Source organism: Pelecanus crispus, chromosome 2 (assembly GCF_030463565.1).
Source record: "Pelecanus crispus isolate bPelCri1 chromosome 2, bPelCri1.pri, whole genome shotgun sequence".
NCBI lineage: Eukaryota > Metazoa > Chordata > Aves > Pelecaniformes > Pelecanidae > Pelecanus > Pelecanus crispus.
In genome coordinates this window covers 147,085,048-147,098,700 of record NC_134644.1, presented here as the reverse complement: position 1 = coordinate 147,098,700, position 13,653 = coordinate 147,085,048, and the positions used below count along the sequence as shown (strand labels likewise).

Below are 13,653 nucleotides of genomic sequence, written 5' to 3'. Positions count from 1 at the left end.
CCGCGGTTGCTGCCGCCACCGCCGCTGCCGCCCCCCGGGACTCGCGCTCCGCCAGGGCCGCCGCTGCCACCGCCGGGACGGAGAGCGCGGCGCCGCCGCCGCCTAACGCCGCAGCCCCGGCGGCGCGGCCGAGGGGGGGGGGAGAGAGCGCGGAGGCCGCCGCCGCCCCTCCGCCCGCCGGGCCCGCCGGCGAAGCGCGGCCCCCTCCTCCCCGCCCTCCCCGCTGCCGCTTCCCCGCCCCCGCCCGGCCCTCGGCAGGGCTCCGCCGCCGGGAGCCGGGCCATGGCGGGGCGATGAGGGAGCGCCCGTCCCTGCCCGCAGGCTGCGTGGGGAGGCGGGGAGCGACGGGGCTGGGCTGCTCGGCGGCGCCGGAGCCGGGCGGCGGGGCGGGGGGATGTGGGGCGCGGGGGCCGCGGCGCTGCAGCTGCTCGCCCGGGCCGTGAAGCAGGCGGCGGCGCAGGGGGCCCGGCAGGACGCGGGGCGCTGGCTGTCCCGAGCCGCCGGGACGGCGGCGGGAGGCGGCGGGGACGCCGTCGGCTTCGTCCCGGCGGAAGCGGCGGGGCCCGGCGGGCTGCTGCTGGGGCCCTACGGGGAGCAGGGCGGGCTGCCGCCGGCGGAGCTGCTGCTCTGCCAGCTGCCCGAGGCGGGCGGCGGCGGGCCCGGGCTGGCCGAGGCGCGGGGCTGGCGCTGCTCCTGCTGCCTCCTGGGCACCTGCTGGTGCAAGAGCTGCCTCAGCGTGTGCCTGCTGGCGGCCCTCTGCTTCGCCTCGCTGGCCCTGGTGCGCCAGTACCTGCGGGACCTGCTGCTCTGGGCCGAGAGCCTGGACAGCCTGGCCGGCGTGCTGCTCTTCACCGTCGGCTTCATCGTCGTGTCCTTCCCCTGCGGCTGGGGCTACATCCTGCTCAACGTGGCCGCCGGCTACCTCTACGGCTTCGTGCTGGGCATGGGGCTGATGGCGCTCGGCGTCCTCGTCGGCACCTTCGTGGCCCACGTGGCCTGCAGGCGGCTGCTGGCGCGCTGGGCGCGGGCCAGGATCCAGGGCAGCGAGGCGCTCAGCGCCGTCGTCCGCGTCGTGGAGGGCGGCGGCGGCCTCAAGGTGGTGGCTCTGGCGCGGCTGACGCCCATCCCCTTCGGGCTGCAGAACGCCGTCTTCGCGGTGAGTCCCGGCCCGGGCCGTGCGCCGCAGCCCGGCGGCTGCGGCCAAGGAAGACGCTCTGGCTGGAAGGAGGTGGCCTCCCTTCCCTGGAAGAAACTTCGGTTTCTTTCTCTTAACAGCAGCAAAAGCACCGCCATGCCTGCTCTCGCCAGTGGGTCTTCTGTGCTGGCGGAGGGAGGGCAGGCAGGTTCTCAAGGGGCCGTGTTCAGTGGCCTTGCGTTAGGGTTGCTCCCTGGTTTTCGAGACTGTATTCCGCTGTTAGAAGGAAGCGCCAAGGAGCTGCGTAGCAAAATCTACGGAGAACTCGGCGGTTTTAAAGTGCTTGGGTTTTTAAAGTGATCTGAGTGGGAGGGAAGTTTGTATTTTTAAAGCAGTCTTGCCAGTTCTCCCTCAACTACTTAATATAAATAACTGTACTGGAAAGAAAGAAGTGGACAGATAAAAATTCTTGCTCAGTTTGGTTGATGTTTGTAGCATACATCTAGCAAATCCACAGAGTGTCAAGTCCGTGCTTAAAAGAGAGGTCGTGCATTTTGGGCAGAGCATTAAGATGTAGGCTTAGACCTGAAAAGGGACTTGGTACACTGGAACGGTACTGGAAGTTAATTTAAACTTGAGTTTGAAGAGGGTTGGACTTGCTTTTCTTTCCACTTTTAAATGAATATTGGTACAGTGTTTAAGAATAATTATTTAAAACTTATGCTCTTACTGTTCTCTTTGATCATCTTAAAGGAGAACATAGAGGGTACCGCTTTTGAGCACCATCGTGCTGGTGATGAGGGTCTCAGACCCTCAGCTCTTCCCGAGTGCTTTGTCTGAAGGATCTGGTTTTGGCTGTGTTATGCCTTAGTTGTGTCTGTTAACTTGGTGAAATCAAAACAAAGCAAACCAAACTGTGGAATACTTTGTTTAACAGTAACTCCTATATTCTTTAATGTCAGAGCCCCTGTAAACAAGTGTTTTGTGTGCCGCTTTCTTGTAGCACGCTTTCCGTCCCCCGTTGGCAGTCCTGATCCTGTAGCCTTCTGAAGTGCTTGCTTAATTTTGACAGAATCATCTGGTTGAAATGAGTAGGTCACTGAATACCAAATTTGTTGCTTAAGAAAAAGATTAATCCACGCAATTTTTAGGGGTTAACACCCACATCAGATATGTAAAATTGCTGTGTATAAAACTGTGTCTGCTGGGGCATTTGTCTGCAGAGCTGCAATCTCTGCGCATAAAAGCTGTAGCAACTTACCATTTCTTTTTAAGCAGATCCTTTAACTGTTTCCTTGTTAGGAATGAGAAGAACCTCAGCTGTTTTATTTATTTACCTATATTACTGCAAAACTGAGGAAGCTTAGACCCGTGCCGCTGGGAGCAGTGTCCCCCCCCAGCCCAGGGTCCCAGTGTAGCAGATGAAGCTTCTGCTGTAGTGTGACCCTCCTGAAGTGGGGAGGGCTGTTGTGCTTCAGTTGTTCACAGCTTCTGAGTGTCACTTGAAGTAGTCAGCAGATGTTGTAGAGCAGTATTGGATCTGAAGAACTGACCAGAGAATTACCGAGCTAAAATGATTGCCTTCCTGGCATAACCATTCTGTTGGAAACACAATTTGGCAGAGTATTCAGGCCAGTGCAATATTAAAATGATGCTGTAAATCAGTGTTTTGTATTCTCTTGAGTACTGCAAGGTAAATAATTTTCTTTCCAAGTGGAAGGGTTCAGTGTTAAAATAACAGATAGGAAATGAGATGAAACCAGATTCTTGAGGATGCCAAATAACTTGGGTGTTGCCTGCTAAAATTAGTTTGGGTTGTATTTATTACACTGGATTTATTACTTTGCAGCATAGTCAAATAAAAGTACGGTATGTTCAATTTTTAGCAGAGAGCATTTAGTACGAACTACTAGATGACTGAAAAATAAAAACGTTGCATGCAAATCTGGGAATTCAAGGCAGTTTCTCACTGTGAGTCAAGTTTAAGCTACGTGTAGAACACAAAATTCTGCCTACACAGACCGAGCTGTCATTTCTTTGAAATCTGACTTACTTGAAAACTTAATGTTCTACTTAGGTTTAAAATGCAAGGAGATTTGGGGTGCCCTAACCATCTAGCCATTCCCCATGCTAGCAACTTCAGCAATGAGTTTGAAAAGGATCACTCTTAATAGTAGAGGAAAGAACAGTGAACTTACAAAAAACTACGCATCTTTAATTTTCCAGCAGTCTGGTCTATGCATGTGTTCCATGTGTGTATTTATAAGTAAACTGGAGATAGTGAGACTAGTTAAGTGAGAGGGAGGGAAGTGAGTGACACATGAGGTCCAGGACAAGGCATAGCCGTGATGTGAGAGGGGTCATCTGCAGGGCTGGGATTAATGGGTTTCTACGAGCACTTGTTCAGTGGTGTGTGCCATCTGCTGAGGGTTTGGGGAAGGTTGAGTTGCAGGGGAATGTACAGAGGGAAGGAAGAGCTTCCTGGCATATGATTAGTGGTAGGATCACATTATCTGCAACAGCACAAGAAGAAAAGTAACAGGAATTTCTTAGTTTCTCACCAGCCAGACATGAACAGCTTGCTTCATAAGGTCATTCAGCTGCTCTTTGGCAAAGCACTGAGCGTAAGAGCTCTGAGGTAATGCATTTACTTGCCTTTCTGGAAGACTAGAAACTTCTTAACTGAAAGCATGTTTGTATTTCTCTTTGAGTGGGTTTTGCTTAATTGTTGCTGCTGTGATGCCAGGGTGGCCTGGGCCACTGGGGTGGCCCGATAGCTCTTACTGAAGTGTTTGCCCACGCACAGCCCTCTCCCCTTGGCAACTTGGAGTGTTTTGAAGGCAGGTCTGTCAGGAGGCCCGGTATGCAGGTTATCACCTCGTTCCCACTACTGGGTCCCTGGAGCTAGGTTTGTGCAGACTGATTATTTGTGGTGCCAGGTGGAGCTTAGATCAGAATTCATATTTCTTCTTTCTCCTTCCTTTGAGAGGAGTATTGTATGGAAGAAATAATGTGTCCAAGTGTGCCTCTCTGGTTCGAGAAATGGACACAGTGAAATCAGAGTTCAAGCAATGGTACCTGCTTTGCAGGAACATGCAGGCTCTTTACTCTGCTTGTTGCAAAGTTGCTAGCTATTTTTTGTTTTGTTTTTTTATTCTCTACCTGGTGGGTTTTGGTTTGGGTTTTTCTTTTGCCAAAGAGCATCAGAATTGTCTTTTGCTCTCGGTTGCTAAGCCTGCCTGATCTGAAACACAGGATTTCGTAAGCTGAGGGGAGAGAAATCTGCTGCAATGCCCAAAGGCATGTGAGCCCCCAACAAAGTCCTGACACAAGCGTTTATTCTTTGACAGGACTGAACCAAAGGTGTCAGCTGCAAAGAATATGCAGAAGTTTTGCTAGACAAAGCCTGTTCAAGGCTTAGTGAGAGAATTTCTGGCTAACGCTCTTGTTACCGGAGTGGTTAGGTAGTTCTTAATTTTATTTTAATATGTTAGTATGGCCTATAACAATTGCATCTGTGCTTGTGTTGGGATTTCACTGTTCATTTTTGCTGGCTTGAGCGTTCCATAGAAAGAGTCCTGGTAGCCTCTGGCAGCTTGGCCATGCAGAGCCCAGTCTGGCGGGTTTCTAGAACAGGTAAAGTTTCATAGAAGGAAAGACATGGAAAGCTGTAAGTTTTATTGAAAATTTCTCAGGTTTCTTAGGTAGGGATGCCGTCCTCTTCCTGTGCCTTCTAGGGGAAGGGATACCACCTAGGTCTAAACCCTGCAAACCAGGAGTTAAAAAGGGCACCTGCAAACTTTTTTTTCCCTCCTCTCCTTGACTTTCATTTTAGTGGGAAGCACAAATCTCAGTCCAGCGTGTCCATTGGCAGCCTCCCCTTCGTTTGGAAGCAGTCTCTCTCATGGCCCAGGAGGTCCAGTTGCTTCAGGACAGATCCAGGCATGCAGATGTGTTGCTCTGCAACCAAAGTGTCCTTCATACATATACAGAAATGAAAGAGGTGCCTGGGAGTGTTAAAACAATCTTTGGGAAGTTTCCCAGCTCCATTAGATTTAATGACAGTGTCCTATTTAGCAAATCTTGCCTCAGCGTTAGTATTTCAGAGACTTTTAATAGAAGTTTCTTCATTCCCTTGACAATATGGGAAGTTTCGGTTGTGCATTATTATTACGTGGCCCAGATTACTATAATGTTTAAAATAAAAGAAAAAAAGTCTTTTCAAAGCATCAGTCAAATATGAAGTTCTGACATAATCATGTAGTGCTTTTTCATTAGAAATCTAAATTAATCTTGTATAGAGAGGGAAATGTATTATTTGTGTTGCTCATATATATTTCAGTCTGGGAAGTGTAATTTGCAGTGTGGAGTTTGGAATTGGCTTATTGGATCTTGTTCCAGTGAATTATTCTTAATTGTTGTGCTTCATTGCATTCTCCTCTTCCAATGCCCTTCCTTCCTCCCAAAAACTTTCCACTGATGGTGCTTAGAGCTCTGAGAATTCAGCACTGCCACTTTCATAGTAACCAAAGTTTATTTTAAGAATAGCATGATGAAATGAGTAACTTTGCTGCTATTCTCTTTTCTTCGACATTGTACAAAACTGTCAAGGTCAATAATTTCCATGTAGGCTCCCAGTGTTAGGGGCTGTTCTTAATTAGAACTTGTTTTATTACTATGTGATCAACTGAATTGTCTGGAAAATTCCTTAGACTGCTTGTTTCAAAATTGCCCTTTTCATACTCATTTTTAACCCATAGTTTCCTCCTGCTTTCATTTTTCTCGCGTAAATACCTTTTGGCGTCTTGGCTCTTGCATTTAATATTTCCCAGTGGCTGCTGATACTAATTTAGCTAGTACTGTATACTTTGTTCCCATGTAAACTGTCCACGTATTGACTCAGAACAGAAATTTCACAGCAAAGAGAGGAAAATATCTTCAAGTATTATTAGTGGGTTTTTTTCCAGAGAAACTAACAAAAGCTACAGCCCTGTGCACTGTTTTATTCACTAATTAAGGTGTGATATAAAATATCTTAAAGATACCCATATATGTCGCTGATATAGATAGATAGATATTGCTGCTAGAGGTCACTGATAGATAATGTGTCTTAATGAGTATTTAACTTCCCTTGCAGAGGCCAATTGTATCTGCCATTGTGTTTACCTAGATCATATTTAATAGAGTCACATTTTGAACAATTGCCTCTTTTATTAGTTGCCATACATGTAAAAAGCAAAGCAAATAGATTTTTGCTCTTCACATTTGATAAAGTAATTTCTTCCTGCAAGCAAATTCTCATAAATTGTAGGGGTCCGTTCACCATGAAGAAATAAACATCTTCAATGAACAGTGTAATTGCATCCTTAGTTAATGACTTTTGCATAGAGGTGTTGCGTAATGTGAGAAGAAATGAGATGTAACCTAGTAACTTTCAAAAGGCCAGATGAAAACTAGCCACATACTGTTTTATTGTGTTATCTTAGATTCACACACAGTGGAAAGTTTCAGTGACGGAATGTAAGAAATTCTTTCATTGTCTTGCATGGATGGTTGTGGGAGCAGCAGTCTGGTTGTTTGTGCATGTAGATTGTGTTGGAACTGTGCTCTATTTCTTACGCTGTCTTTTACTTAGATTACAGATTTGTCACTACCCAACTACCTGATGGCTTCTTCAGTTGGGCTCCTTCCTACTCAGCTCCTGAACTCATACTTGGGCACTACCTTGCGCACCATGGAGGATGTGATTGCAGAACAAAGTGTTAGTGGCTATTTTATATTCAGTTTACAGGTAAGCTAAAATGATTACTTTCATAGACCTTGGTAACAGTAATGTCAGTCTCTTTATGACTGCTTGGGTAAGCAATTACTCTTGGAAACAGTCATCTTCTTGTGTTTGAGTTTATTTCTATATCCCCCTAATTTCTTGCTCATCTACTGTAGTGGGATTCAAGACAGAATTTTTCTACTGGAGACAGTAGACAAGTTTCCTTCCTGTAGCTTTGTGTCTTCAAGTCATTGAATCTTTGCTTTGGAAACTGCACGCCCATAGGAATGTGTGTGAGACAGAGAGAGATTCAGTATTGCTTATTTGTCTTTCAGGTTGTACAGCCTTGAGTGTAAAAGGGGTGGGCTGCTGGAGGTTTGGGGGAATGCATGTCTCAGGGGTAAGAGCTGCTCTCTGTTGGCATAACAGCTCCCTAGTCTGAGGCAGCTGATATCTTACAGACTGAAAGCCAAGCAAGTATGGCACGTGGTATTGAAAAGTAGCAGGTTTTAAAAAGTGTTTCATTTATAACTCTTGTATGTTCAGTAGATTGTGTAAAACTGAGCTGACATTTCTTTTTCACAGGCGTATTGACTGCCAGATACCCAGAGAAATGGGTTTCCAGTGTACTTTCTTTTGAAAGTGTTTTCTTTTGATTTTGCTTTCAGCTGTTGGAAAAGTTTAATTCCCTCATACCTCACATGACACAAAGCAGAACTTACTCAGTGTTCTCTTTTTCTGCCAGAGTTTTGTCAAGTTTTCTTCTCTTGCCCTCTGTGGTAATCTCCTGCTGAATTTTAGGCTTGTCAGACCACCCCTACACAAAAGCCCATGTGCCAACAGCTGTGAAGTAGTGAGCTCAGGGTGCATAGACCCAGCACCTGTACAGTGTTCACTGCCAGCACTGAACACTCACAATTTTGCATAGGTATTAAGGACGAAAAGTGCTGTAGAAGTACCGTTTTGCTAATGCCTAGATGAGAATATCCTAATTTTGCAAGTGAGTAAATTCATGAGAAGTATACAGTACCTTTACTTGACCTTAGCCAATGAAATCATTTGTCAGTACATCTTGCGGGGAAGCCTTAAGTCTGAGACCATTGCAAACAGAGAGCTGATGAGTATTTCAGAACCAGATTATATATTAAAACCTCCTCTGACAGCATTGGTACTTCAGGCTATGTTTGAACAACAGTTACCGTGGTTTGCAGACTTCCAGTTGGTACTGCAATCATTTATCTTCCTCAGTTTTTACAGTCAAAGCTGATGCTTAACAATGCTAAGATATAAAGCTAAGTCTAGGACCATTTTAAACACACCCCCCCCACTCACCCACCCCCGCCGCCCAAAATGTGTGTGTTCTTAAATGGAACGTAGAGTTTACAGGCTTCATAGAACAGGTTTATGGGTATTAAAAATGCCTTTATAAATGTGGGGTAAATACCCTTGATAGATCAAAGAGAAAATAAATGGTTACTTGATCAGCTTTCATTTTAGTCATGAAATGTGATTTCCAGGGTAGTAGTTTTTAGTGGTATTTTCTTTTTTTTTTTTCTCCTGTTACCTTTTTTTTTTTTTTAAATGACATCAACTCTCCTTTGTAGCTTATATAAGTTGTAACCTAACTGTCCCTCAGGTAAGAGCTAGCTGGAGAGGCTGAATGTTTGAATTGGAGTGTTCACCTTGAGAGCAATCCTTGGGAGCTGACTGAATAAGTGAAGGGGATCCCATTAGTGGAGGAATTACTTATGTTCTCCCACTTTCTCTCAGGCATCTGCCTGGTGTTGTGCCTAGCTGGGCTTTGATGGGACATTGGTTTAGTAAATAGCTCTAAAAATCCTTCACATTTCATGGTTGTCTGTGTGTATGGTTTTTTTACATTATTAGTCTAGGGAACTAACTAGGCTACTGGTAGTAATATAGAATCATAGAATTGTTTAGGCTGGAAAAGACCTTTAGATCATCAAATCCAACTGTTAACCTAACTGGTTTAGTGATGGACTTGGTAGTGTTAAGGGTAGAGTAATAATTTCCTGGCTTGGTGGCTGGATTATTTTTATTGAAAGTAAAACTAGAATAGAATCATTAAGGTTGGAAAGGACCTCAAAGATCATCAGTCCAACCACCAACCGAACACCACCATGCCCACTAAACCATGTCCCAAAGTGCCACGTCTACACGTTTTTTGAACGCTTCCAGGGATGGGGACTCCACCACCTCTCTGGGCAGCCTGCTCCAATGCTTGACTACCCTTTCCATGAAGAAATTTTTCCTAATACCCAATCTATACCTTCCCTGATGCAACTTGAGCCCATTTCCTCTTGTCCTATAACTAAGTACTTGGGAGAAGAGCCCAACACCCACCTCGCTACAACCTCCTTTCAGGTAGTTGTAGAGCGTGATAAGGTCTCCCCTCAGCCTCCTCTTCTCCAGACTAAACAACCCCAGTTCCCTCAGCCACTCCTCATAAGACTTGTGCTCCAGACCCTTCACCAACTTCGTTGCCCTTCTCTGGACACGCTCCAGCAATTCATCATAGAATCATAGAATGCCTTGGGTTGGAAGGGACCTTTAGAGGTCATCTAGCCCAACCCCCCTGCAGTGAGCAGGGACAGCTAATTCAATGTCTTTGTTGTACTGAGGGGCCCAAAACTCGACACAGTATTCCAGGTGCAGCCTCGCCAGTGCCGAGTACAGGGGGACAATCACTTCCCTAGTCCTGCTGGCCACGCTATTCCTGATACAAGCCAGGATGCTGTTGGCCGCCTTGGCCACCTGGGCACACTGCTGGCTCATGTTCAGCCGGCTGTCTACCAACACCCCCAGGTCCTTTTCAGCCAGGCAGCTTTCCAGCCACTCTTCCCCAAGCCTGTAGCGCTGCATGGGGTTGTTGTGATTCAAGTGCAGGACCCAGCACTTGGCCTTGTTAAACCTCATACAGCTGGCCTCGGCCCATCAATCCAGCCTGTCCAGATCTCTCTGCAGGGCCACCCTACCCTTGAGCGGATTGACACTCCCACCCAATTTGGTGTCATCTGCAAACTTACTGAGGGCGCACTCAATCCCCTCATACAGATCGTTGATAAAGATATTAAACAAGACTGGCCCCAAAACTGAGCCATGGGGAACACCGCTTGTGACTGGCTGCCAGCTGGATTTAACTCCATTCACTACAACTCTCTGGGCTTGGCCATCTAGCCGCTTTTTTTATCCAGTGAAGAGTACACCTGCCTAGGCCATGAGCCGCCAGCTTCCCTAGGAGAATATTATGGGAGATGGTGTCAAAGGCTTTGCTAAAGTACAGGTAGATGACATCCACAGCCTTTCCCTCATCCACTAGGCGGGTCACCAGCTCATAGAAGGAGATCAGGTTGGTCAAGCAGGACCCGTCTTTCATGAACCCATGCTGGCTGGGCCTGATCCCCTGGTTGACCTGCACATGCCTGTTGAGCGTACTCAAGCTGAACTGCTCCATAATCTTCCCCAGCACCGAGGTCAGGCTGACAGGCCTGTAGTTCCCTGGATCCTCCTTCTGGCCCTTCTTGTAGATGGGCACCACATTGACAAGCCTCCAGTCATCAGGGACCTCCCCTGTTAACCAGGACTGCTGATAGGTGATGGAGAGTGGCTTGGCAAGCTCCTCTGCCAGGTTCCTCAGTACTCTCGGGTGGATCCCATCCAGCCCCACAGACTTGTGAGCGTCCAGGTGGCGTAGCAGGTCATTGACTGCTTCCTCCTGGACTATGGGGGCTCCATTCTGCTTCCTGTGGCTGTCTTGCAGCTCAGGGGCCTGAATACCCTGGGGATGACTGGTCTGGCTATTAAAGACTGAGGCAAAGAAGGTATTAAGTACCTCAGCCTTCTCCTCATCCTTGGTGGCAATGTTCCCTCCTGCATCCAATAAAGGATGGAGATTCTCCTTGGCTCTCTTTTTGTTGTTAATGTATTTGTAGAAACATCTTTTATTATCTCTTACAACAGTGGCCAGACTGAGTTCTAGCTGGGCTTTTGCCTTTCTAATTCTCTCTCTGCATGACCTAACAAGATCCCTGTACTCTCCTTGAGTTGCCTGCCCCTTCTTCCAAAAGTGTTAAACTCTCCTTTTTTCCCTGAGTCCCAGCAAAAGCTCCCTGTTCAGCCAGGCCGGTCGTCTTCCGCGACAGGTCGTCTTAATGGCACATGGGAACAGCCCCCTCCCGCACCCTTAAGACTTCCTTCTTTAAGAATGCCCAGCCTTCCTGGACCCCTTTGCCCTTCCGGACTTCCTCCCAAGGGACTTTCCCAACCAGTGTCCTGAACAGGCCAAATTTCTAATTTTGAAAATTCAAATTTCTGAAACCAGTCAAATTTAAATATTTGGGTAAGCTTTTAGAATAGGATTTTTCCTATATATTCATAACTTGGTGTCCATAGTTTCTTTTTGACTCTTACATTGGCCAGCTTTTGAAATGTGTAACTTGAATTAGCGAGGAACATCTTTTTCACCACAAGGATAATCAAGCAGTGGAGGTGGTTGCCCAGAGAGGTGGTGAAATCTCTATCCTTGGAAGTTTTCAAGACCTGACTGGATGAAAGTCGTGAGCAACCTGGTCTGATTTTGCAGCCAGCCCTCCTCTGAGCAGCAGGTTGGGCTAGAGACCGATGCCTTCCAGCCGCAATTATCCTGTGACCATCAGGAAGACTTCTCAATCATCTTACTCGGTGATATTCTAGCATCTGTTATGTCATGATGATAGATGTTTTAAGTGATAGTCCTTAATGTTAAAGAAAACATAGTCCTGCCAATTAATAATGAAGTTCAGATTTTGGACTCAAAAGTTTAGGTTCTGTTGTAAACAAGATAACCTTTTCGGTTTTCTGAAGGGAAGTTGCAGATTCCAGCTAGTTTCATAAAACAGTCTTAAAAAAGGCAGAGGAATTTACTTCTTTTAAAGGGACTCTCACTATGAGACAGCTGGATTTTTTATTTGAAGATGTTATTGTTTTTAAGGACAATCTCAGCTGAAAACCTAACTGGTGTTTCATTGAAACCAAAGGCCGCCTCTGGGGAGTGCAGTGCATGCCAATGTCATTCAATGAGTAATTTCTAAGTAAAAATTGTCCAGGTTTATTCCTGGTATTTTTTGTGGTGAAAGTTTAAAAATTCTTAGCAATAAAATTCAGAGCAAAATCCTGAACTGAAACCCTAGTTTTGGACAATATTTCCTCCTTAAAACAAACAAAAAAAGCCCCCACACCACCAACATCCTCTCCTCTCCCCGAGCCATCTTCCAGAAACCAAGTTCTTCCCATACAGATTATGAAAACTCAGAAACTCTGATTCTGTCCTGTTTAGTCCTGATATCTGAGAAGCACAGTGACACTGCTGCTGCTCTTCAGTGTTCCACACTAGAGGGGCAAGGACAGGAGAATTTATTTCCTTTACTCTGCATCATCCTCTGTCTCCGCTGTTTTGCAAGTTGCAGATGCCCAATACAACTTCAACCTATTATTCACTTGGACATGGAAAACAGCTCTTTTGACTTGCAGAAATGCACCATGTTGTTTCTTTGTGGAAACGTTTTTGCCAAGAGAGAAAGTGAAGGGGTTGCTTTCTAAGAAGTATGTGAATGGCAATGGAAAGAAAGAAATATCTATTCAATTCATATCGATATTTAAGTTCTATGTAATGTCTATGTTCTGATGTGCTAGTTACGTTCATACATAGGTTTAGAGCCGCTCATTGATTAAGTTCATCTCCCTTCTGATGTCTTGCCTGTGAAGCACTGAGTCAACAGATGCCTCCATGAATCTTTGCGTCGACGACTTTTTGTTATCTTCAGAGCAGTTGCTTTGTATTCGTGCTTACAGTTTATATGGCCTACAACACTCTTGTTTTCTTTGCAGATTGTCATAAGCATAGGGCTCATGTTTTATGTCGTTCACCGAGCTCAAGTGGAACTGAATGCAGCTATTGTAGCGTGTGAAATGGAAATGAAGACATCGCTTGTTAAAGACAGTCAACCGAGCATCAGTGGCTCAACCACATACTGCAACAAAAGGACAGTAGCATTTTCTGGAGGAGGTGTCAATATTGTGTGATTTCAAGTATTAATAAAATAAGGTTTTGTGAACCTAAGCTATTGCCTAGAAATATCTATGGACTATTCAACTAGTTTTAAAAAAAATTACAAGTGGTTACAGGTTGTACTGTGGCACAAACCAACTGACCAGCTCTTCAATTGCACACGGGGTGACTTCTAGCAAGAAAAGAAAGATGGTGAAGTAACTTAAAATGTAAATGCAAATTTGGCTGCACCTTTGGTCATTTATTATGCCTGTCATGGCCTGTAGTCTGCACTTTAGGTTTTTTTCTTTTGCTCCTATAAACTGAGAAATGCTTCTATAAACTGAAAAAAGTAGCACAGAGGTAAATATTTTTCTGCTTAGCATTATTTATAAGGCTGAATAATTATATGCAGTAGAATTTTATTACTGATAAAGATGAATGAGGAAAGTATGCAATTCAATGTATGTTATTCTTGAATGTGCTTTTGCTTTGGAATTGCTTCCTGAACTTGGGGTGTATTATTTAGCTAATGATGGGACCATTTGGCTTTTCCTTCATTTTTGATTTTTTTAAAAAAAAAGAGAACCCTATATAAAGTTTTGGTTGAATGTATTTTTGTAAGTCATTAAAAATGTTGCAGAGCCATGCATATGTATTCACACAAGCTTAAATCCTACATTGTGGGACTGAAGTGCTCTTAAA

The 13,653-nt window shown here is 45.6% G+C and overlaps 1 protein-coding gene across 1 annotated transcript; it reads left to right on the top strand.

The window, feature by feature from the left end:
* Positions 1–394: 394 nt before the first annotated feature.
* On the top strand, positions 395–12,983 carry TMEM64 (transmembrane protein 64). Its single transcript, XM_075706294.1, has 3 exons — positions 395–1,156; positions 6,771–6,926; positions 12,789–12,983. Exons 1-3 carry the CDS (start codon positions 395–397, stop codon positions 12,981–12,983), a joined length of 1,113 nt encoding a protein of 370 aa, XP_075562409.1.
* Positions 12,984–13,653: the final 670 nt, after the last annotated feature.